The 23,968-nt window shown below is 49.0% G+C and overlaps 1 protein-coding gene and 2 long non-coding RNA genes across 3 annotated transcripts in view; 2 read left to right on the top strand and 1 right to left on the bottom strand.

Moving 5' to 3' along the window:
* The window catches only part of LOC308057220, a 74,683-nt gene extending 65,101 nt beyond the window's left edge, over nt 1-9,582 (bottom strand). Inside the window, exon 1 of the long non-coding RNA XR_013925185.1 lies at nt 7,708-9,582. This is a non-coding gene — a long non-coding RNA (uncharacterized lncRNA). The remainder of the gene's footprint in view (nt 1-7,707) is intronic.
* Nucleotides 1-23,968, top strand: part of LOC308057213 — a 183,746-nt gene that overhangs the window by 143,203 nt on the left and 16,575 nt on the right. The gene's annotated exons all lie outside the window — the stretch shown is intronic.
* LOC308057226 (olfactory receptor 14C36-like) lies at nt 19,842-20,780 on the top strand (the record flags this gene model as incomplete). Its single annotated transcript, XM_080411346.1, has 1 exon — nt 19,842-20,780. One exon carries the CDS (start codon nt 19,842-19,844, stop codon nt 20,778-20,780), a length of 939 nt encoding a protein of 312 aa, XP_080267472.1.

Raw genomic sequence — 23,968 nt, 5'->3', positions numbered from 1 at the left:
TATTTTCAGTGTTGCTTCTGACTTACATTCCTTGAGTCGTTGGTTCAGCCTGCTCTCAGTCGCTCAGGTTCATGGCAGGAGCCCCCAATGCCCTAACGAGGTATTTGCCTTTTTGTCATTTCCTTCAAGTCTTGAAGAGCTGTGCAGCTAATTGAATCTGTTCCATTCACGTAGGTAAGAGAGAGGATTTCAAAGTGCATTTGAAAGGAATTATTTTTCATTTCATAGGTTATATTTTGCTCCTGATTAGGTTAGAGAGGAGGTTCTAGCAGCAATCTCCAAGCAATAACGATGCAGAGGATCTCCTCAGGATATCTGGACTGGTAGGAATCGCAGTCCCTTGAGGTCTGACACAGGATGGACAACCTTGCTCTGAATGTCCCCAAGACCACCCTTTTTCTCATTGTCCCCTGGGACTCACATCCCTTCTCCTTACATCAGACTTCTCCCCTCAATTCTGCAGGGGGGTGCTGCAGCTCCTTTGCACCATCCCCACCTGTTTGCCTTAGAGGACTGGCTGCACACAGGTGCAGAAGAATTATTCAGATCTGCAAGCAATGTCAAGAAGGATCAAGTGTCATAAATAGGCCAACAGCCTCCACAAGCAGATGCCAATTCCAAGCTGTCTCTGATGAGGTGCCTTTCTGCAAGGGACACTCTCATGAGAAATCTTTTAGGCTGTTAGATACAGAAAGATAGATCTAAACACAAGGGAAGAGCTGGGTAAGGAGACCGTTTGGCTGCAGGAAGACACGCAAGTTTTTCCTTCCTGAAGCTAAAAACAGCAGCACGGGTGAGAGGTACCTAAAAGACCAAAGACTAAAGGGAGGAGAAAACGGGTGAATAACTGAAAGAGCCTTTGCTGAGACAATCTGCTGAAAAGATGACTTCAGAAGTCGTCACTGTCTCCTGCCCAGGTGCAAATATGTTAAAGATGAGAGAAAATAAGGGTGTGGTATAACCGTAATAATAATGGTGAAGTCCTGGTATAAAATCAATATTTCCTTGAAGTATCGCTTTTGAAAGCTCCTTGAATTGGCAGAGGTCACTTGTGAGAAAGGACAAGTCAGTGTTGCAACTGTCTTGGAAGGAGTCCGTAACTGCAGGTCGGGGAACCACAGGCTGCACAAACCCCCCCCATGTTGAGGGGTGTGCCACCAGTTAGAGTCCCCTTGGGTGACATTTCTGGCACCGGAGCGGGTAATTGTCCAGGTGGATTTTCCAAGGGTAAATCCTGCCTCGCCAACCTGACAGCCTGCAGTTGTGTGTGAGGAGCTCCACAGTGGATGTCATTTCCCTCAGCTTCAGCAAAACTGTTGTCATGGTTTTCATCAGCATTCTTCTGCCCACGTGAGGCCATGACACTCTGGCTGGGAACAGAGAGAGATGGGTAAAACACCAGTGGGATGGTCAGGCTGAGAGAGCAGTGGGGAAGGGCTCACACCCCACCTGGAGGCCACGGGGACATACTGGGGCAGTGTGGGCTGAAGAGGGTCCCAATTGGAAAATCAGCCAAGTAACGACAATCACACCAATGTGGCTACATGTCATCCTACTTTATGTAGCAACTTTGTCATATTTATACTTCTAATACACTGTACACGCGGTAGCTGCCCGACAGTCATTGGTTGTCGGTTACGTATTCCTGTTACCTGTTGATTGGTTGTCATGCTGCAAGCGCCTAATAAGGATGTGCTAACCTAGCGGTTTTCATATCTTGCTTGGCATCCGGCCTTCTTCTTGTACAATGCTCATTATTCTTTATTCTGCCTATTCAAGGACAGTACAAGATCTTCAAAGTAACTTTGTAATCTGCAGGCCAGGGTTGTCCAACTCCTGCAAGGGTACAGTATGCCCTCGTTCTGCCAAGAATTCCCCTACACATCCCCCTTTTTCTTTTTGGACAACCCAGGCTCTATCAACAATTGATTCCAAGTCTTTCTTCATACAGGAGAAAATACAACAAAAGATAACAAGCACAGCAAAGATAATAACAAAAATTTAATCCCTTCCATCAATCAGGTTTTCTACCAGCCAGTGATTCCCCATCCCTTAATTAAGCCACTCGTCATAAGGATTTTCAGTAACGCTGTGTTTCTTCATATTATCTTGCAGTTGGGAAAGCTTTTTGTGAATGGACTCAGAATGATCAGCAAGATTCATAGAGCACATTCCCTCAAAATCTTCACAGCCGTGTCCTTTTGCTAATAACAGAAAATCAATGGCAGCTCGATTTTGTCTTAAAGCATGTCGTATACTGTCGACATCAGTGGTGCGTCATCTAATACTCTGGAGGTAATGTTAATTTGTTCTCTCTCCAACAAGCCAACTGTCTCAACTGAGTGAGAGCCTTGGCAGAAGCAACTTGTGGTGTAAAGAGTGATGCTAAAATGACAGATGGACGTTCCCACAACTCAACATCATCTGTACGTTCAGTTCCCAATTGGTATACACTACGTCTGATGCGTTTAAACTTGTTACTTATGTTCAGCATTTGATGGATACTAGGGGCAAATAATGTTAGTTTGCCAAAGTAGCATGGTCCTCCCTGTGCCCTTGCAGGTACGGCGGGCCAGGCACCATCTCCGCAAACGAGGAATACTCCCCGAGGCAACATCTTTGCTTTTTCATTTGTCTCCCCAGACCATGAAACAGGCCAAGTCCAACCGTTACCGTAACCGGTGATGTTAGAATGCCAGGGGGACCCAGGGGCAATCCAAGTATTGTAATTTCTTGGTTTGTGGATCCTAAAATTACCTGAGTCCATGTCTTTCTTGTAAAACCCCCACAACAAACAGTAGTTTCCCGGCATAGATCCTAAGATGTCAAGCTCCTGAGGTTCCATGCCGGTAACATTCAGGCCCCGTGCAATTTGGAATGCTTGAGCCCACAAGGGGTGCCCTGGAATACCAAGTGATTTGCACCAATCAGCTTGCACAGATCCACTGTTGATGGTGCAAAAGTCATTTGCTGCTTGGTCGAGGTAGTCGGAGTATATTTTACCTGTTGTCCAGTGCCCAAACTCCTTCATATGGTTTAAAGGGACCCCAATCAAACAGGTACGAAATGGGCCAGATGGGGTAGCTAACGATAAGCAAAATGGATCTTGCCCTGTCTTGTTGGCCCAGGTAACCCACATGTTCATTTGTGGTTGGACAGGAACCCATGCTGTTCCTTGTGAGGGCATGCTGATGATTCCTATCAGCCCTACAAGCAGATCAAACAATTTCATTATCTCGCAATCTTCTTCCCAACTGACAAAACAAGCACCACAAGCCATGAGCTTGTCTTTTCTTTGTAGCTAAAACAACAGTTACGTTTTTTGTCAAGGCCCACCAAGAGAGAGCTTCTATTCTGCTGTCAATACTTTCTGGCATCCATATTGCTGGAAAATGTTGATTTGGCTTAAGGTTCAAAAATTCCCTACAAGTATTTTCAAAAGTAATATTAGCAAAGCTCTTTTGACAATCTAAGTACAAAGCATCATCTTTCCGCAAGCGGCTACAACCTATAACAAAATTCTGTCTACAGTTACCACAACTTAATATTATTGCTGCTCGTCCCCTATAGTTTCCACAAACAGCATTCTTCGTATTACAATTTTTTGTCAAAACAGCATTACAAGCTCGTGACCCAAATGATTGTCTTCTCGCTGCTGTCAACAGCACGTCTTCTATGGTAGGATGGGATAGGCCCAAGTTCTGCACAGAGTTTGTTAACGACTGGTTGGAGATAAAGCTGTCACCTATATTTTCTCCGTTCCTCTGGAGTTGACATGCAGGGCGGACAAATCTGCTAGGGACCCATAGAGGTCCTTTATCTGTGGAAACACAAAAATATCCTCTACCGATGAACAACACTGGACTGGGTCCTTCCCAGTTGCCTGTAGTCATGTTCTTAGAATGAACCTGTAACCCAGGAATGGCCTGTGTTTGACTTCCCTGAATAGCCTGAGGATGTATAACAACGGGGGCCCTTCTCTTCCTTCTGTCAGGGACAACTAATTCAATGTAAACAACACCTTGTTTAATGGCTTGGTTACATCAGTCTTTTCTGGCGTCTTTCATGTCACTTAGCTGTTGTCCATGCGGCATCACACTCCATTTGATTGGTCCCGGAGTGGCGCCCACACGCTGCTCCCCCCTTGTGCAGGCATCCTGCTTTCTCTCATCTTTCTGTCCAAGTCTCTTACCTCTCTGTGAATGCAGTTTCTTTGTCTCCCTTGGCCTTGCACATGTCCTTCACAACACCTGCAGCTTGTTAGAGCTGCAGCCTGTTATTACAGCCAAGTTATTTGGCCTGGATTGCTCATAATTTGCCAGTGTTCTTCCAGGCACTGCACATTTTTGAGTCTGTTTTGACTTGCATCACCACAATTGGTGACACCAACGTGCTGCTGATGGGACCCAGTAAGGGGTATCCTAAGGAGACCCTGAGACTGTGCCAACATGACCCTGCTAAGGGGCGTCAGGAGCAGATTCTGAGACTGTGACCAGTGTGTTGCTGGGGAGATGGAGCCTGGTGAAGCGGAATAGCGCAGCGGGGCGGCTGCAAGTTCCCGGGAGACCGTGACACCAGAAAGGTGAGCCACCAGGGACAGCATGGGGACTCATTTAAGGAAGATACCATGGTGCTGTCAGTGTGGAAGTTAGTGTTACAGTATAGGACAAGGCCTCAAGGACAAGAGTCCAAGTACTGATAGCCTGATGAATAGAGACTTGTTAGAACTTGTAGGGCACAAGCCCTGGGAACAAAGGAACAAGCTAACTGCAGACCCCTGAGCCATTACAGTTGAGGAGGCAACCAGACGGACAGAGAAACAAGTACCCAGGTAAGGGAACGGATAGCGCCAATATGTAACTTTGTTAATCAAGAAAGCTGCATAGAAAGAAACCCCCCAATTTTGGAATAGAAATTGTTGCTATGTGAAAGTAAACTAATAAGTTCCTATTGTTCTACCGGTGTGCCTTAAATATCAGCCAATCAGTGTTTTTTACGCTTAAGATTTAACCAATCAGCGTGTAATATGTAGAAGGTAGAAACATATATAATTGTAAGAAAATAAACCGACAACTTGCTTGCATCAAGCTGCGTCCCGTCTCTTCATTCGCCACAAATTGGTGACCCTGACGTGATCCGGTGAAGGATCTGATGTGGAGGGGCTCTCGAATCGCCTAACTGAGCGACATGCAGCGAATCCCACAGAACTTTGAATGATCTGCTGAAGGGAAGCGGGAGCTGGCCGGCCATAAATCCCTCCAGAGTTGAGAGGTAGGCTGTGGGAAATCGTAATGGGGAATCAGGTTTCATCCCCAGAAAGAAGCGTCTATGAGCTTATGAAAGGTCTCCTTAACAAACATAAGAAAAGTATTTCTGGGCATGACCTTAAAGCAATGCTTAAGTGGGTGCAAGTAAATATGCCTGCAGTGACTGCAACTACAATTCTCACGCGGGAACTTTGGGACGATACAGGGGTGAAATTGTGGGATTCTGCGACAAAGGGCAATACTGAGTCCCACCGTCTTCTCTCTCGTGGAGAGTTATTTTTGAGACTCTGAAAGCACAAAAAGAAAAGGCAGAGGAAGGAGAGGCGGAGGAGTCGCAAGCTCCTATAGACTTGTCCTTATCATCCTCTAAATCACAGTGCTCTAAACCCCTGGGTGTCAGTGCAGTGGAGTCTCCGCCAGAAGACGACCCCTTTGACCCGGGACCGGTAGACCCTGAACAAGAACCTGATTTATACCCTCCTGATCTGCGTGATGTGTGGGCAAAAATAAAGAAACAAGCCTTAAAGGAGGGGGATTTAGAAATGGCTAAAACTATAGTTGCTCCAGTCTTGTATTCTCAGGGTCGGGCAGGGGGAGCACGATGGGAGGCTCTTTCTTTTTCGGTTGTTAAAGAACTGCGCCGCACGGTTACGGAACATGGTATTTCTTATCCCTATTTTAAAAGTCTGTTATCTTCTGTGTTTGATACTTATGTCATGACTCCTCATGATTTGAAATCTTTAGCACGATTGCTACTAACCCCGACTCAGTACACGTTATGGGAGTTGCACTGGAGAGAGGGACTGCAAGCCCTCCTGCTCACGTATGTTAACCGTAATGATGCTGCATTAGCTGCACTGACAATAGAGCATCTTACGGGCACCGGTGCACGTGCTGATCCGGTAGCGCAGGCTCAACACTGCCCCCGTGCGGCTCTCGAGGCAATTAGAGAAGAGGCGAAAAAGGCTTTTTTCCAGGTTCCTGACGTACAAAAGCCACAAAAAGCTTTTACTAACATCACTCAGGAGTCTCGAGAACCTTATATGCAGTTGATTGATAGACTAAAACAGGCTTTGGAACGTCAAGTAGATAATGCGGAAGCTCGGGATATATTGATAACAAAACTAGCTGTTGAAAATGCTAATACTGATTGTAAAAGGCTATTGAAGTCTCTTCCCAACCCGAACCCCACTCTGGTGGAAATGGTGGAAGCATGTAACCGAATCGGTACGGCTGACCACAGGTTTGAAGCTATGGCTGCTGCTTTTGCAGCGATGCGCGGTGTGGGGAATTGCTATGGTTGTGGTAAGCCTGGTCGTTACAAGAGAAATTGTCTTGCTCGGGCTGCAGGGAATAGACCACAACCTCCTGGTCCTGGAGTTTGTCCGTCATGTCGGAAAGGGCGTCATTATGCTAATCAATGTCGATCTAAGTATGACTTCCAGGGACAACCGATACAGGGAAACCGACCGCGGAGCGCGGGGCAGCGACGCACGCAGGCACAAGTGCCACAGCTGACATTTCAACAGCCTCGGAGAGAAGCACCGACACCTCAAGTCCCTGTCCAGCAACCTCAGGCAGCGCCGGATTGGACCTGGCAACCTCACACACAGTAACACTGCTCGATTCCTCGGTTCATTTATTATCAACAGATGTCAAAGGATCATTACCCCCGGATACACAAGCTCTGTTAATTGGTAGATCTTCCACAACATTGTCTGGTCTCTTTGTTTTACCAGGTGTTATTGACTCTGACAGTGTGGACGAAATCAAAATCATGGCATGGACTCCATTTCCACCTTGTACGATACCTCAGGGTAGTCGAATAGCGCAATTGATTCTGATTCTGGCAAGGGTAAGCTTACATATCACTGATCATCCTCCTCTGAGGAGAGGAGGTTTTGGATCCACAGGGTTACCTCACATTTTGTGGGTACAATCCATTTCTCCACAGCGGCCTATGTATCAGTGTACCCTTATTTACAATGACCAACAAATAGCACTAAATGGGATCATTGACACTGGAGCTGATGTCACAGTAATTTCTCAAGACAAATGGCCTCCGCAATGGCCACTGACTAATGTCTCTCAGACACTGGCTGGGATAGGGGGCACCGGTAACAGTCGTCAGAGTTTGGAACTAATTCGAATTCAAGGACCAGAGGGACATGCGGCTTCTGTTAAACCTTTTGTGCTACCTGTCCCTATGGTTTTGTGGGGACATGATGTATTGTCACAATGGGGAATGTCTATCCAAACACATTTTTAGACAGGGCCATTGAAGTGCTCGACACCCTAAAAATAACCTGGAAAACTGATGCTCTTATTTAGGTGGATCAATGGCCCCTTCCTTTGGAAAAATTTCGCGCACTTCAAAACTTAGTCTCAGCACAACTGTCCAAAGGACACATTGTACCTTCTACTAGCCCATGGAATTCACCAGTTTTTGTTATTAAAAAACAAACTGGCAAGTGGCGCTTGCTCCATGATCTCAGAAAAATTAATGATGCTATGGAAGATATGGGAGCCCTCCAACCCAGGCTCCCATCCCCGACTATGATCCCTCGACATTGGCATCTAACTGTCATAGATCTTAAAGATTGTTTTTTCAGTATCCCGTTGCACCCAGATGATGCCCCAAAATTTGCCTTTTCCATTCCAAGCATCAACATGCAAGCTCCGTTGCAGAGATATCAGTGGGTTGGACTGCCACAAGGTATGAAAAATAGCCCTACAATGTGTCAATGGTATGTTGCGAAAAGACTCAGTCCTGTCCGAAATGCTATGCCTACTGTGTTATTGTATCATTATATGGATGGCCTTTTAGTGGCAGCACAACATCACAAAGTCATGGAGAAAGCTGTAGCCCTTGTCACAGATGCCATGAATTCGGCAGGTCTCTCTATAGCACCAGAAAAGGTCCAGAAGTTTCCCCCTTGGAAATATCTGGGCTGGCGAATAAGAGCACAAACTATTGTTCCTCAACCATTGCAGATCAATACCAATGTAAGAAACCTGCATGATGCACAGAAATTACTGGGAACAATAAATTGGGTTCGACCACTATTGGGAATTTCTAATACAGACTTGGGTCCTCTGACCTACTAAAAGGAGACACCAATCTTTGTTCTCCACGTAATCTTAACTCTGAAGCAGATACATCTTTACAAAAGGTTGCCTCAGCTATCGCTTCTCAACAGGCCCACCGATGGGCCCCTGAACTACCTTTTTACTTGATTATTTTAAACCCTGCTCGACAGCCTCATGCCCTGATATTTCAATGGGACCTTCAGAACTCAGACCCCTTGTTAATTATTGAATGGATCTTTTTACCTAACCAGTCTACAAAAACTATTTGGACACAACATGAAATGTTTGCCTCTCTGATTGTTTAAGCTAGATCACGCCTGTCAACCTTATCAGGGAAGGATTTTGTCTGCATTTGTCTACCAATTACAACAGTATACTTACAATGGCTTTATCAGCAATCAGACACCTTTGTTATGGCACTTGCCAACTATACGGGTCAAATAACTTCCCATCCACCTTCACACAAACTGTTTAACATTGACTTCCGTCTGATGTTAAAACCCAAAAGAAGCGAACAACCCTTACAGGCACTTACTGTTTTTACAGATGGATCAGGCAAATCACATAAATCTGTTCTGCTATGGTGGGATGATCAACGGAGACGATGGGACTAGGACATAGAGACAGTCTCCGGTTCACCTCAAATAGTAGAACTGAATGCAGTTGTTCACGTTTTCCGAAAATGGAACGTACCGCTCAACCTTGTTACTGAGTCAGCTTATGATGCAGGTCTTGTTACACGAGCCGAAGCTTCTGTGCTGCGGAGTGTTTCACATTCACAACTTTTTACCCTGTTACAGGAACTTATTTTCCTTTTGGACTCTCGATCTGCGCCTTATTTTGTTACGCATATTAGGTCTCACACCTCACCACCTGGTTTTCTTGCAGAAGGCAATCGACGAGCTGATCTATTGACGTTAACAGTTCAAGTATTGCCAGACCGCATTGCACAAGCTAAACTGAGTCACTTTTTTTTCCATCAAAATGCTGGAGCTCTTAAACGACAGTTTGACCTTCCTTCTCAACAAGCGTCAAATATTATTGCTGTCTGTCCTGATTGTCAAAAACATTCTTTCCCATCAATTGCTGCAGGAGTTAACCCTAGAGGATTACAAAGCCTACAATTATGGCAAACAGATGGCACACATGATTCTGAATTTGGTAACCTTAAATATATCCACTCTTCCATTGGTACATTTTCAGGTGCCTTGTTTGCCTCTTGTCACACAGGAGAAAAGGCACGAGATATTCATAGACATTTAATGCGTGCTCTTGCTACTTTGGGTATTCTCTCAAAGATAAAGACAGATAATGGTCCAGCTTATGTTTCAACAACTATAAAAAACCTTTTTGGCCCTATGGGGTATAACTCACATTCCTGGCATTCCTCATTCCCCCACCGGTCAATCTCTCATTGAACGGTCTCATCAGTCTCTAAAACGTCTATTACCACAACAAAAAGGGGGAAAGGGAATGGGAATGGCTATTCCGGAGGAACGGTTACAGAAAGCATTGTATGTTTTCAATTTTTTAAATTGTTCTTTAATAGATAACAACCCACCGATAGTTTGACATTTTTCTGCAAATACCTCCTTCGAGGCACGGGTTAAAGCCCCGATATTGGTTCAAGATCCAGAAACAGGTAAAATTATGGGACCATATCCTCTTGTTACATGGGGAAAAGGTTATGCTTGTGTCTCCACAGAAAAAGGACCCAGATGGATCCCAGCAAAGAATGTACGACCTTTCCGTGAACCTTTACCGCAGACAACTGATAACGACACCGACCCTACAGAATGAAATAAAAACTGCGTGATGATTTCTGTTTTGTATTAATGTCAGGTAACCAAATTCAGGACGTAGCATCTAGATTTCGCTTTTTACAGTGCTTGGAATGGACAATATTGCCCTGGATCAAACCACTTAACAAAGGTAATACGTTTGGACCAGACCAGATCCCCAACACACTGACGGCACCACTAGCAGATATTATCTTCCATTGCATCAACTTTCAATGACACTCTCATGAACCAGACTGGACAGCGTCTCGATTTCTACAGTTACGTTGCTATGAACATGGACCGTCTTGTCGACCGTGGATCAAGATTCATCGTGAACTCTGTGATCACGATCGCTGGCAAGTTGTAAGACTAAGGGACAGATGGGGTCATTGGATGTGTTCTGAGTGTAATAATCAAATATTAAGGTTTAATCATATACAGTGGGCCGAACGTTTTATGGGAAAACCTCTTTTGGAATTAGAGGGAGTTATAGGGTTAGGTTCTGATATTTTGCCAAACTTAGTTTTTGCTAGAAGTATGGGCTATCGCACGGTTGTTGTTTCAATATATTGTATTAGCAAGCAGAATTTATATTATTAACAAGAACATTATTGTAGGATTAGAGTGTGGACAATCAATTGCAGTGCCTCGGTCGTGGACAGTTCGACCAGAAGAATGGCTGGTTGCAAAACGACAATGGAAAAAGAAAAAGAGAAACAAGCATTGTCAGTAATATGGATAATGATGTTCATACCTGGACCTTGGCCTATTGAAGGTAGCTCTTATCCCCCTTTTCTACCAAAGGTAAACGTTTGGGTCACGTTGGCGAACTTGACTGGACAGGATACTCTGTGTCTTGCTATGGCCACTCTGGATCAGCCTTTTTCCACATGTCTTGTGGGCTTACCATTAGATGAATGGCCTATACCTAAAAACCTTCAAAGTCTTTTTCCACCCAAAAACGTATCAAAACATGTGACAGACAATTGGGATGTATGGATACCCCATCTCCCACTGGCTACTCTGGAACCGCAGGAAATTGAACTCCTTGGTTCAGTAAAAATGGATTTTTGCATAAAATTTAACTACACGGGAAAGAATCAATCTAGGGCATGGGATGTTTCCCCTATTCATCCTGGTTTTAGAAATGCAAGTATCTGGTGTAATTACACTGCTAACAACTTGTCTAAATCCAGCAATGCTCCGCTCTCACTACCTGCTGGAGTGATTTTTATTTGTGGTGATCGAGCATGGCCTGTCATTCCTTCTCATAATAAAAGAAGGTCCGTGTAGCTTAGGGTGACTTTCCGTCCCGACTCCTAACACATCTATGATTTTACAACATCGCTACTCTCGAAGGACAAAGCGTGGCGTTCATGCATTTGCCTCCGATTGTGATGATAACATGCAATTTTGGTCCTTTGGCCAACGCTTTATTGCATCTCTTCTGTTGCCTGGAGCTGCTGCAGGAAAGGCTCTAGCAACATTAGATAAGCTTGGCTGTTGGCTTGCCAAACAAACTAATGCCACAAGCAGTGCATTGTCTGGTCTTTTATTAGATGTTGATAGTGTTCGCCATGCGACATTACAAAATAGAGCTGCAATAGATTTTTTGCTTCTGGCACAAGGTCATGGTTGTGAAGAGTTTGAAGGGATGTGTTGCATGAACCTTTCAGATCATTCGGAATCAATTCATGCTAGCATCCAAAGATTGAAGGATGGAGTTTCTCGTCTTCAACGAAGTGATACTTGGGACTGGTTAGATAAACTGTTTAGTGGTTGGGGCATTTCAGGATGGTTAAGAAGTTTAGTGAAGATGATTATATATGCTTTAGATGCTTTTTTGTTTGTTTTATTAATTATACCTTGTCTTTTACAATGCTTACAAAAATTAATAACTCGTTCCATTTCAGGGGTTCTTTTTGTGCAACAGGAAGGGGGAGATGTAGGACAAGGCCTCAAGGACAAGAGTCCAAGTACTGATAGCCTGATGAATAGAGACTTGTTAGAACTTGTAGGGCACAAGCCCTGGGAACAAAGGAACAAGCTAACTGCAGACCCCTGAGCCGTTACAGCTGAGGAGGCAACCAGACGGACAGAGAAACAAGTACCCAGGTAAGGGAACGGATGCCGCCGATATGTAACTTTGTTAATCAAGAAAGCCGCCTAGAAAGAAACCCCCCAGTTTTGGAATACAAATTGTTGCTATGTCAAAGTAAAGTAATAAGTTCCTATTGTTCTACCGGTGTGCCTTAAATATCAGCCAATCAGTGTTTTTTACGCTTAAGATTTAACCAATCAGTGTGTAATATGTAGAAGGTAGAAACGTATATAATTGTAAGAAAATCGCTAATAAATGGACAACTTGCTTGCATCATAGCTGCATCCCATCTCTTCATTCGCCGCAAACAGTGGGGCTGGGGAGGTGAGAAGTGAGGCTGTCCACGCAGTGTTTAGCTCCAAGGACTGCTTTTCCCACCTCTGCACAACTCCTCAGGAGGCATGCTGCGTCAGTAGCAATTGGAAAAGCCTTCTATCAATTCCCCAAAGTGGTCATTACCTGCCTTCCTCTTTAACTATACTTCTGAAACTTATGAAGTGTTCAAGCCTTGAAGACCAGATGTCCCTGATGGAAGAGACAGGGCTCATAAGGGCCTTCTGCCTCGTCATGAGCCCAGGGTGTCTGTGGTGCTGTGGACTTCAGGTGTTCAGAGGAGACTGAAGAAACCTCTCAAGAACACCAAGTCAGGAGCAAAGCCCACAGCCCCTGGAAGCGTTAATGGGCCCCGCTGAGGGCCATGGCTGAGAAAGCCTCCCCATGGCCTTGTTAGAGCCCATCCTTGGAGGCTGTGAGTGCAGGTAGGCAAAGGCGCTGTGCAGGCAGCTCTGCTGCTGAGCAAAGCCTTGGCTTGCTTGATGAAGCAGAAAGGCCATCCGTGACCTGCAGCCTGTGGGGAGGTCGGTGCTGTCCCTCACACAGGGCTCAGGGCTCTTCCTGGGGACCACGGAAGGTGGGCATCCAATGCACAGTGAAGGACAGCAATGGCACAGCAACTTCCAGCTTCCCCATGGGGCTGCAAGGAGGCAACGATGCCCCCGTGCTGTGAGGACATCATGTCTGGTCATGGCCCTCAGAGGCAGAGACAGCTGCCACAGCCAAGGGGACACAGACCTGGGTTCTACTGGTGCCTTCCAGCCTTGCCAGTGCCCTCTGCCATCCCCACCATAGGCTGTCCTGCATGCTTGGAGCCCTGGCCCTGTTTCCCTGCAGGCTGTAGGCACCATCTCGCTGCCCTGCCTTGCTCTCACCCCAACATTGCCATACCTTCGCTGAGGTACCTCCACTCTCACCGGCTGTTCCTTGAAGCACAAACCATGGGCTGATCCAGGCTCCCTCTGGCTGAGCCCTCGCACCGCAGCAGGACCCCTGCAGTGACAGTTCTTCCTGCTGAGCTCCAGTCTCTGCTTTCCTAGTTGAAACTTGGTGACATTTTTTCCTCTCTCCTGCTGTTTTCCCCTGCCCAGGAAAGCTTTACCATCTCAGAAAATACCCTTCCAGCAGGGAATGCAGCCAGGAAGCCTTTTCTTATGCTCTGCTCTCTCACCAGAGAGAAGAAATACTCACATGGTCTCCCAAACCACGTAACTGCTGCTGGCCTTTCAGCTTCTCCCAGGGACATGACCAAGCCATGTGCCTGCTGCTGTCCTGTCATGTCCCGAGGCAAAAACAACCCCTATCCGAGCCCTTCTCCTGGATGGGGCCTATGGGGTCCCTTGGCAGAGGGACTGTCCCAGCCACGTTCCTGATGCTGGCCTGTCACCTCCAGAGGCAGAACTGACCTCACAGGCCCCTCGCAGCCAGGCACGTCCTCCTGCATGAGGAGTTCCTGAGACCGTTTTTCCCTCCCAATACCACACCCCTCCATCACCCTCATTCTGGCCCAGGTCCTGACCACAGAAAAGCATGCTTGTTTCATCAGATTTGTCAAATATCTTTCCCACAAGCCATTTCCCACAAGCTCATCTTCAGCTCAGCCCCTGTATTTGTGTTGACACATTTCATATATGCCTTTATAGCTCTATGGTGTTTTTTCAGGTTGGACTGACCTCTGGAGGTCATCGAGTCCACCCCTCCAGCTGAGGCAGGGTCATCTAAACCAACTTTCTCAGCAACTTGTCTAGGTAGGCTTGCAATATCATAGAAGCACAGAAACAGAGAATCATTTAGCTTGGAAAAGACCTTAAAGATCATCAAATCCAAATGTAAACTCAGGACGGCCAATTCCATCACTAAATCATGCCATGAAGAATTGCATCTACCTCTATTGAAACACCTCCAGGGCTGGCGATTCCACCAGCTCCCTGGTTCCAATGCTTGAGCACCTTTGCAGTGAAGATGTTTTTCCTCATATCCAATCTGAACCTCTCCTGGTGTAACTTGAGGCTCTTGCCTCTTGTCCTGTCACTTGTTATCTGGCAGAAGACTCCTACCCACCCCATCTACAACCTCCTTTCAGGTACTTCTAGGGAGCAGTAAGATCCCCCCTGAGCCTCCTACTACCCACACTAAACAACTTAAGTCCCCTCAGTCACTCTTCATCCAAGCAGGGATCCAGACCCTTCACCAGTTTTGTTACCCTTCTCTGGAAATGCTCCAGGACCTCAACGTTTCTCTTGAAGTGAGGAGCCCAAAACAGAAACACGTTGTTTGAGGTTTGACTTCAGCAGTGCCGAGTACAGGGGGTCCATCACTGCCCTGGTCCTGCTGGCCACACTGTTTCTGATACCAGACAGGATGCTATTGGCCTTCTTGGCCACCCGGGCACACTGATGGCTCATGCTCAACCATCTGTCAACCCTCACCCTCAGGGTGCTTCCCCAGCAGGCAGCCTTCCAGCCACTCTGCCCCAAGCCTGTAGCCTTGTGTGGGGCTGTTGTGACCCATGTGCAGAACTGGCACTTCTCCTGGTTGAACTTCATACAATTGGACTCATCCAAATGATCCAACCTGTGCAAATGCCTCCGCAGAGCTTTACTACCTTCATGGAGATCAACACTGCCACACAACTTGATGTTGTATGCAAACTTACTGAAAGTGCACTCAATCCCCTTGTCTGGGTCACTGATGAAGTTCTGAAACAGGACTGGCCCCAGCACTGAGCCCTGGGGAACGCCACTGCTTATGGGCCATCGTCACCTGGATGTCACTGCATTTACTACCCCTCTTGGGGCTTGGCTGTCCAGCCAGCTCTAATCCAGCATGGAGAACACCCATCGAAGCCATGAGCAGCCAGTTTCTCCAGGAGAATGCAGTGGGAGGTGGAGCCAAAAGGCTTTCCTAAGGTCCAGGTAGACAGCATGCACAGCCTTTCCCTCATCCACTGGGCAGGTCACCTTGTCCCAGCAGGAGATCAGGTTCATCAGGCAGGACCTGCCTTTCATAAACCCATGCAGGCTGGTTCTGACCTCCTGGTTTTCCTGCGGCTCCTGTGCGATGGCGCTCAGGATGATCAGCTCCACAACCTTCCCTGGCACTAAGATCAGGTTGACAGGCCTGTAGTTATCCCGATCCTCCCTCCTACCCTTCCTGTAGGTGGGCACCACTTGACTAACATTCAGCCGTCTTGGGCCTCCCCAGTTAGCCAGCACTGTTGAAAGTCATCGCTGTGCTGAGGCAATAGAGAAACAGACCAATGATTTTCAAAGTGTCCCTGCATCACGGGATGTCCATGGTCAAGGACACAATCAAATTATATTTGTTGTTACATGTCTGAGCTTGGCCCAGGTGACACAGGTGTGGTTCAGGGTAACTCTGCTCTGAAATAACCTAAATCAGGGAGAGGAAGGGGAAAAGTCTTATTTAAGCAGCGTGAGGAAGCCTTAGGATCAATAACTTCACATCTTCTTGGGGAATTTAGAGATCCTGTGGGTTGACATGGCAGGGGTTTGGGAGTGGTTTGGAGGTGTTTGTAGGGCTGGCAGAGGTGAGGAGAGACCAAGAGCTGACTCCATTGCCATAACAGCCACTTTCATTTGACTCCAAAATGGACCAGCCCCTGCCCAAACCTGAGCCAATAAGCAATTCTAGTGGCACCTCTGTGATACTCTGTGGCAGAAAGGACCAAACACAACGGGAGAGGAGTGAGAATTATGTGAGAGAACAACCCTATAGACATCCAGGTGAGTGAAGAAGGAGGGGAGCAGCAAGACAGAGGCTTGGTGGGATCCTGCAAGCCAGTGGTCAAGTAACCACCCGCCGACAGTCACAGGGCAGCACAGTGACAATGCTCCTTTAGGTGTCTGCAGGTTCTTTGCATCGGCATTCTAGCACAGCTGCCAGATGGGCCAGCAGCTGTGATGCTCCCCTGGATCTGAAACCCTGCATCATTCGTGTCCACCTTGGTTCTAGGAGCAAAGAAACGGTGGAGTCTCATCTCCCAGGGGGAGTGAGGCAGGAGAGCAGCAGAGTGCAGGCCCCAGGTCACACACTGGCAGGCTGTGGCCTGTGCAGAAGGAGGGAACGCTCCTTTGGGTGCCCTGGAATTGCCCCACAAGCATAAACTCCATTTTCAATGTTGGACCTGTTGGAGGCTGCTGTCCTTGCCGAGCAGCTGTGCTGAGCTCTGCCACCTGCCCTGGCACTTGGCTCCCTCAGTGTCATAGCTCTGTCTGCAACAGGACGGGCTCCAGCTGCCTCTGTGTGGGCCCCTGGCTGAGGGCACTGCTGCACATCTGGGCTGAAGCCCCCCAGCTGTGGCACCAGCCCAGCTCTGCCTGGCCATAAGGCAACCTGGTACCAAGTGTCCCCGAACCCGTGGGTGCAAAGGCTTTGCTTCAGAGCAGAGACGTGGCCTGGGCAAAGGAGAGCTGAGTCTTGAGCCCTCGGACTGTGCAATGAAGTGCTGAAATGGGCTCTGCAGGGCTTACTGAAGCACTGAGGACATCCTCCCCGCCCCTGCCTGCAGAACCACCAGACACACACGTACACACACGCTCCGTTAGGAGTACTTGGATCCTTTGCTGCAGTCTTCCTTCAGTGCTGGCTACTGAAGGGTTAACAAAAGGTGACTCATGCAGAAAACTTTTTCTAGTAAGGGAATTGCCAGAGCTGGAAATAAGTGTGTCCCCCCAGGTGAGGCAAGGCCCATGAGGGATTGCCTCATCCTGCTGCCCATCAGGTTCCCCTGCAGCCCCAGGGACAGCTGGAGGGAGCCCAGAGGGGCAGAGGAGGGAGGCAGGGAGAGCTCAAAAGCAGACCTTGGTGGGAGGCTGCTGAGAGCTCCCTGCTGGAGAAATCTGCAGAGCCCTTGAGCGGGTAAGTGTGTGGCTGCAGGGCAATGCCTCTGCAGTTGCTAGCCAGGTCTGCAGCAGCTGGGGCCCCCCCAGCCTGTGGGACCGTGTGGGAGCCTTTTGCTGTGGAGGAGGCCAGTGTGCTGCAGAGCAGGGCTTCCCTGCTGCAGCGTGGGAGGGCCAGGGCATGTGGGCTGCCTTGTGCCAGGGCCGGCTGCAGGGCTGTGAAGGTGGCTGTGCAGGCAGGGGTGCCCAGGGCTGTCCTTGCCAGCAGGGTCCCTGCAGCCGCGGGGGCTGTGTGCTGGGGCAGGGGCTCTGCCGCCTGCCAGGGGCAGCTCTCAGCCTGCCGGGGGGCTCCCCACAGCTCTGGGGGCGTATGGACTGAGCCCCGAGAGGGAAGGATCTCTCTGCTGTTGAGAGTGTGCTGCATGGCTGAGCGCTGCTTACAAGGATAGGTTACCCTCAGAATATGTCTGGATGAGACTTTTCGTATCGAAGGTCAGCGCAGGGATTGCTATGATAACTCCAGGGCTCTCCTCAATCTGTGTTTTCAGTTTTCTGTTGTTGGGGGCAGGAGAGGGAAGGCAGAAATGTTAATGGAGATCTGGAGTTTGAAGATGTCCCTGAGACTGCCAGCTGTAACTCTGAGTGATGAGGAGGTCTGCCAGGAGCCTCCTGAAGCGCCCTCAGCCACTCCTCCGCCTATGAACAGCAGCAGCAGCACCTTTGCTGGAGCCATCAGGGTCGTTCTGAGCTGCCCTTTTCCCCCTGCGGACAGGACCCTGCGCCAAGCCAGTGCCCTGCAGAGAGGCACGTTTGTGCGGGGCCAGTGCACAGAGGCAGAGATGTGGTCTGTGAGCGCTGACAGGGAAAGACCTGGCACAGGGAGATACCTCCCACAAGGAAAATCTCCTGACATCCAGGATATTGCAAGGACTGATAGGAAACTTCAGACAGAATTGTTGTTGAAAGGAGAATCAGAAAGCTCTCTCTGACCATGTGCAGTGCAGACCCCTTTCTCTGAGGCATCCCCCTGGCTGCTCTCCCCCCAGCAAAGCCTCTGCCCTCAGGACTGGGGGTCCCGAGGTGTGAGCCACCCCCTCTGCAGCCAGAGCTCCAGCAGAGCCGCGGTGCAGCTCTGCAGCCACGTGCCCCGGTCCCTCTGCAGAGCACAGGGGCTGAGAGCAGCTGCCCGGCAATGTTGGTGTGTGGGAGGTGGCGAGCAGAGCTGGGCAAGGGCAACGCTGCCCTCAGTGCCTGGCACGCTCGCCCTGGACACTCTTACCTAGACCGTCAGTGAAATTTTACTTCTTTCTCTGCCTTTTGGTGTTGGTTTTATTCTCTAGCTCTTGCTGTCAGGCTCTCTGGGGATGGGTGTTTCAGCTGCAGAGTCACACTCTGACCTTGTGGGTCCTCTCCTGCAGGTGTGTCCATGGGAACAGGTGTCCCAGCTTTCCTCTCACCTGTGCGGCTGTGGGTAATGCCCTGTGTGGGGCTGGGCAGTGGGCTGGTTCTCCCTGAACCTGATGCTCTTGTTAGGGCACTTGGCTACCTCCTTGAAGTTCCCTTCCAAGCAGTGAGTTGCCCTCCAGAATGGAAACCTGTCCCCTCGCACCCATTAGTGATCTGAAAGCCCCACGTAGAGGCGTAGAGTTTCTGTGATGGAGAAAACGCTGTTGGGGTGGGTGAAATGAGCTGTGTATCCTTTGCTGTGGGTGGGATGCTGAGTTCTGATGAAAGCCTACAACCTTTACTGGTCTGTGGTGGGTCAGTCTGTTCTCAGCAGTGCCTTGTGGTATTTCAGGGCAACATGGGAGTGTGGCCACCATTCATCTCAGGAAGGTGCAAGCCCATAGAAACCGGGAACCAGATGGACAGACCACCTCCCCTCACTGTGCCCTCACCCACAGGCAATCCTCTTGCCTCACAGACCTCACTCTGTTCCACCGGAGGGCAGCAAAATTGCTCTGCTTTTCTGACATGCGAGAATACTGAACAGGAGAGATGAGGGGAGCTGTGGAAAAAAACTAAAACTCCCTTAAAATGCCTTCACCCTTCCCGTTCCCTAGCACTGGCGCTGCAGACGCTGACCAGCCCTTCTGCGTTGGCACTGGTTTCACAGGACAAAGTTAAACACCGGGACTGGTCCCTGCCCCCACCCACTGCTGCAGAGTGGGGCTGGCTGGTCAAGAGCCCGTGGGCAGATGCCCTGCTCTTCATCGCCCACACGGCCAGCACCAAGCAGGGCTGCAGCCACACAGCTGCAGGAAGGTCTCCGAGAAAAGAGAGGGATGTCTGTGTGTGACGGGGGGGTGGTCTGTGGGAAATGGCTTTGATTTTGCTTGCAGAAGTCTCCCCTAAATTATCACTGTCTTTTTCTCCTGTGACAGTATGATATGCCTAGAGCTAGCAAATGCCCAACAGCAGCTCCATCACCCAGTTCCTCCTCCTGGCATTGGCAGACACGCGGGAGCTGCAGCTCTTGCACTTCTGGCTCTCCCTCGGCATCTACCTGGCTGCCCTCATGGCCAACAGCCTCATCATCACCACCGTAGTCTGTGACCACCACCTGCACACCCCCATGTACTTCTTCCTCCTCAACCTCTCCCTCCTCGACCTGGGCTGCATCTCCACTATTGTCCCCAAAGCCATGGCCAACTCCCTCTGGGACACCAGGGACATCTCCTACTCAGGATGTGCTGCTCAGCTCTTCCTGTTTGTCTTTTTCCTTTCAGCAGAGTATTTTCTCCTCACTGTCATGGCCTATGACCGCTTTGTGGCCATCTGCCAGCCCCTGCACTACGGGACCCTGCTGGGCAGCAGAGCTTGTGTCCACATGGCAGCAGCTGCCTGGGCCAGTGGGTTTCTCAATGCTGCGCTGCACACGGCCAATACACTGTCACTGCCGCTCTGCCAAGGCAATGCCCTGGGACAGGTCTTCTGTGAAATCCCACAGATCCTCAAGCTCTCCTGCTCACACACCTACCTCAGGGAAGTGGGGCTAATTGTGATTAGTTCCTGTTTAGCCTGTGGATGTTTTGTTTTCATTGTGCTGTCCTACGTGCAGATCTTCAGGGCTGTGCTGAGGATCCCCTCTGAGCAGGGGCGGCACAAAGCCTTTTCCACGTGCCTCCCTCACCTGGCCGTGGTCTCCCTCTTTGTCAGCACTGCCACGTTTTCCCACCTGAAGCCCCCCTCCATCTCCTCCCCATCGCTGGACCTGGTGGTGTCAGTCCTGTACTCGGTGGTGCCTCCAGCAGTGAACCCCCTCATCTACAGCATGAGGAACCAGGAGCTCAAGGGTGCAATGTGCAAACTCATAACTGTATCTTCTTCTGAAGGAATAAAATGATGAATAGTGTTTATAATGTACTTCATCACAGACCCAGACTGTCTTCTGAAATTTTTTGTAATTGCTCATGGTATTTCATTTCTGATAAAGGTATCGTCCCCATTCTAATTCCTTCTGTGATTTTCTTTTCTGAAGGTGCCCTGCTCTCTCTCTTCATCTAACAAAGCCAAAGGGCCATTAAACAACTATGTTTATTTTGGGATTCTTCCTTCCAAGGCCTTTTTGCAGCTGCAGGGACAGTTCCTGTATGCACAGACGGAGGGGAAAAGGTTCCTGGCATGGCAGCACTGCCAGGGAACACCAGCACTTGGCTCTCCAGTGCTGTCCTCCTTCCACTTCCACACTCTCCTTCTGACCCCCTGCCTTGGTGTAAGGCCTGAGTGCTCTGGCAGCTTGGTCACTGCCATGCTGCGTGGCAGTCCTGTGAGTGCAGGCAGGGGCAGGCAACGGGCACTCTGTGACGGTGCTGGCCTCCATCAAATGTTCTGGATTTGTGGAGACCACCTGAATGCAGCACTGCAACATGCTTCCTTGAACCGAGGTCCCCGTGCCCATTGCTCATGACGAGGGCCATCTCCGCGAGGTGCCGAGCAGGGCGCGACACCCCCGGGCTGAGGTGCTGCCAGCCTCTGGCAGGGGCAGCAGGAGGCCAGGCAGTCACTGTGCCCGCTGCAGTGCTCTGCCTACGCACGTGCCAGGGACGGGCTCGTGCCTCTGAGCCCCCCTGTGTGCGTGAGGCTGGGGTTCAACCACGCCAGCAGTGCATGAGGCCAGCTGAGGTGGGGACACTTCCCAGGGCACCGCCGTTCCTGTGTGTGACTGCAGGAACAAAGGCCACTGTCCCAGGGAGATTCATCTCACCCGCCTTGGGCAGGCTCATTGCAAGTGCCTCTGTCTGATCACGGCACCCTTTCTGGATGGTGCCCTCAAATGTGTCCGAGCAATCAGGGAGGTTCTGGGGTCCTGGCAAAAGGCAGACATCCAGCCTTTGTTCAGGAAAAGCAAGAAGGACAATTGGGAGAAATACAGGCTGGTCATCCTCACCGTAGTGTCTGGGGAAATGACGGTGGAAATACTCCTGCAGCCAGTTCCAGGTAATTGTGGGACATCAAAGGGATTGCTGCACCCGTACGTATTGAGGCAAGAAGGGGATGGTTTGTACCTGGACCTTTGCAAGGGGTTTGACTTTTTCTCCTGCACTTTCTGTATAGGCAGATGGGTGACTTCTGGAGTGAAGAAATGGAGGACACTGTGGGTGGGAAGTTGGCTGGCGGCTTGTGGCTATGTCTCGAGCTAGCTCAACGGCGTCAGGGAGCGAAACCCGACCTTGGGAGAGAGACAGAGTTATGCTTGTTGGAAGGAAGCCATGGGAGCAAGAGGAGAACCTTGAAGATAGGGAGTGGTCTGCAGAGCTTGTGGCCTTGTAGATAAAGGGAGTTGCTGAGCTGCTGTGTCTGTAATAAAAAAAGAGCCCAGAGTGGAAAATTGCTGAGACCAGTAACAGACTGACACGTCAGCCCCCTGCAAAGCTATAAAAGGCTTGCTTGATTTTAATAAAGTGTCTTCGAGGTGTCTTCGAGTGTCTTCGTGCCTTCAATCCGCTCCCAGAGTCGGTGCATCATACGCCACAGGGGCTCAAGACCAAATGTCAGCAGTGGTCAAGTCCTCCTGGTGGCCACTGACTAGTGGCATCTTCCAGTGCAAGCAGTTGGGCCAAGTGTGTTGAATGTCTTTATTGTCTCCCAGTACAAGCTGACAAAGTGGCTTTCAGACCCTTCTGTGGATGATGCCAAAGTGGGCAGAGCCCTTGAGAGATGCCATCCAGTTCTCCCTGCCCATAGCAGGACAGCTGGACAAGGGGATTTACAGGGGCCTCTCCCAACCTAGGAGTCATTGACTCACTTCCCTGGAGAGCTCAGTTGGGATGGGATAGCAGGGGGAAGAAGGGAAAACGGAGGCGCAGAAGCAGAGACAAAACAGGGTCCAGTAGAAACAGAGCACTTCCCCTGAGGACTGTTCTTCCACCCAAATGGTAGGTAGGAAATCCATGAGATAAATTGGCTGAGAGAAGCTTCCTTTTATCTGCTGGGGTGCATATCTAGCGCCATTCTGTTTTGCACAGCTATAGGAACTGTTTCTGAAAGATCTTTCTGCAAAAATTTTATGGCATATGTGGTGTCCTTGGCCATCTCTTCCATTCCTGTGGATCTCTTTATCACTGCCTTCCCCAGTTCAGCAGCCCCTCACCAAGGAATAAACCACCCAGCAGAAGAGTGAAACCCAGTGGGTCTCTCTGTAAGGGGTGGTTGATTCTGCCTGTGTCTCCGCAGATAAGTTGTTCACCGCCAACTGTTGTCCAGTGTCTCAGTCAGTTATATCAGGAAATATCCCACCATCTTGGTGGTACATCTACCCGACCATCTTGGTGGTAACGCTTTTTGTGCTACACTGGCACATATCCAGCACCACCCAGTGCCCAGTGGAAAGCGAGTGTGGAGTGTGGATCCACGGATTGGAGTGACAGAGTTGAATAATTGTATAATATGTTGTGAGTGATTACACTATGGCATCTAAGTTAACTCGGTTGTTTAAAAGTAAAGGCATGGGTAATCTTGCGTTAAATGACAAAATCCTGCAAAATTCTCCATTGGGATGTTTTTTGGCACATTGGGGAGATTTATATGAGGATTTGCCAAAGAGCCAGATGATTGAGTATTGTAATATATGGTGGCCTCTGTATACATTGGACAATCAGGAAAAGTGGCCCATGAATGGGACACTGAATTATAACACTGTTCTGCAGTTAATGTTGTACTGTAAAAGGCAAGGGAAATGGAGTGAAATGCCATACGTGGATTTGTTCTTTTACTTGAGACAGAGAAAAGACTGGCAGGATGAATGCAAGTTAACTGTTGGAAGTAATTTGGTAATGGCTATAACTGCTGATAATAAGAAAGTGAAAAAGTGTTGTTCAACTTGTGAGATTGGGAAAGGTTGTTTAAAGAAAAGGATTGTTACTGAGAGTGACGATGGACCAGGGTTAGATATATCCCCTCCTAGGAGAGAAAGGAATCGGGGTCGAGAATCTAGGGCACAAGAACAGGCGATTGAACCGGATAGCAGTGGAGCAGGAGATGTGGAAGAGAGATTATCGGAGATTGTAATTCATACTCCTGTTTCACGGAGAA

Source organism: Falco punctatus, assembly GCF_963210335.1.
Source record: "Falco punctatus genome assembly, contig: scaffold_40, whole genome shotgun sequence".
Classification (NCBI taxonomy): domain Eukaryota; kingdom Metazoa; phylum Chordata; class Aves; order Falconiformes; family Falconidae; genus Falco; species Falco punctatus.
The sequence above is the reverse complement of the archived record's forward strand: the minus strand, read 5'-3'. Positions and strand labels throughout refer to the sequence as shown.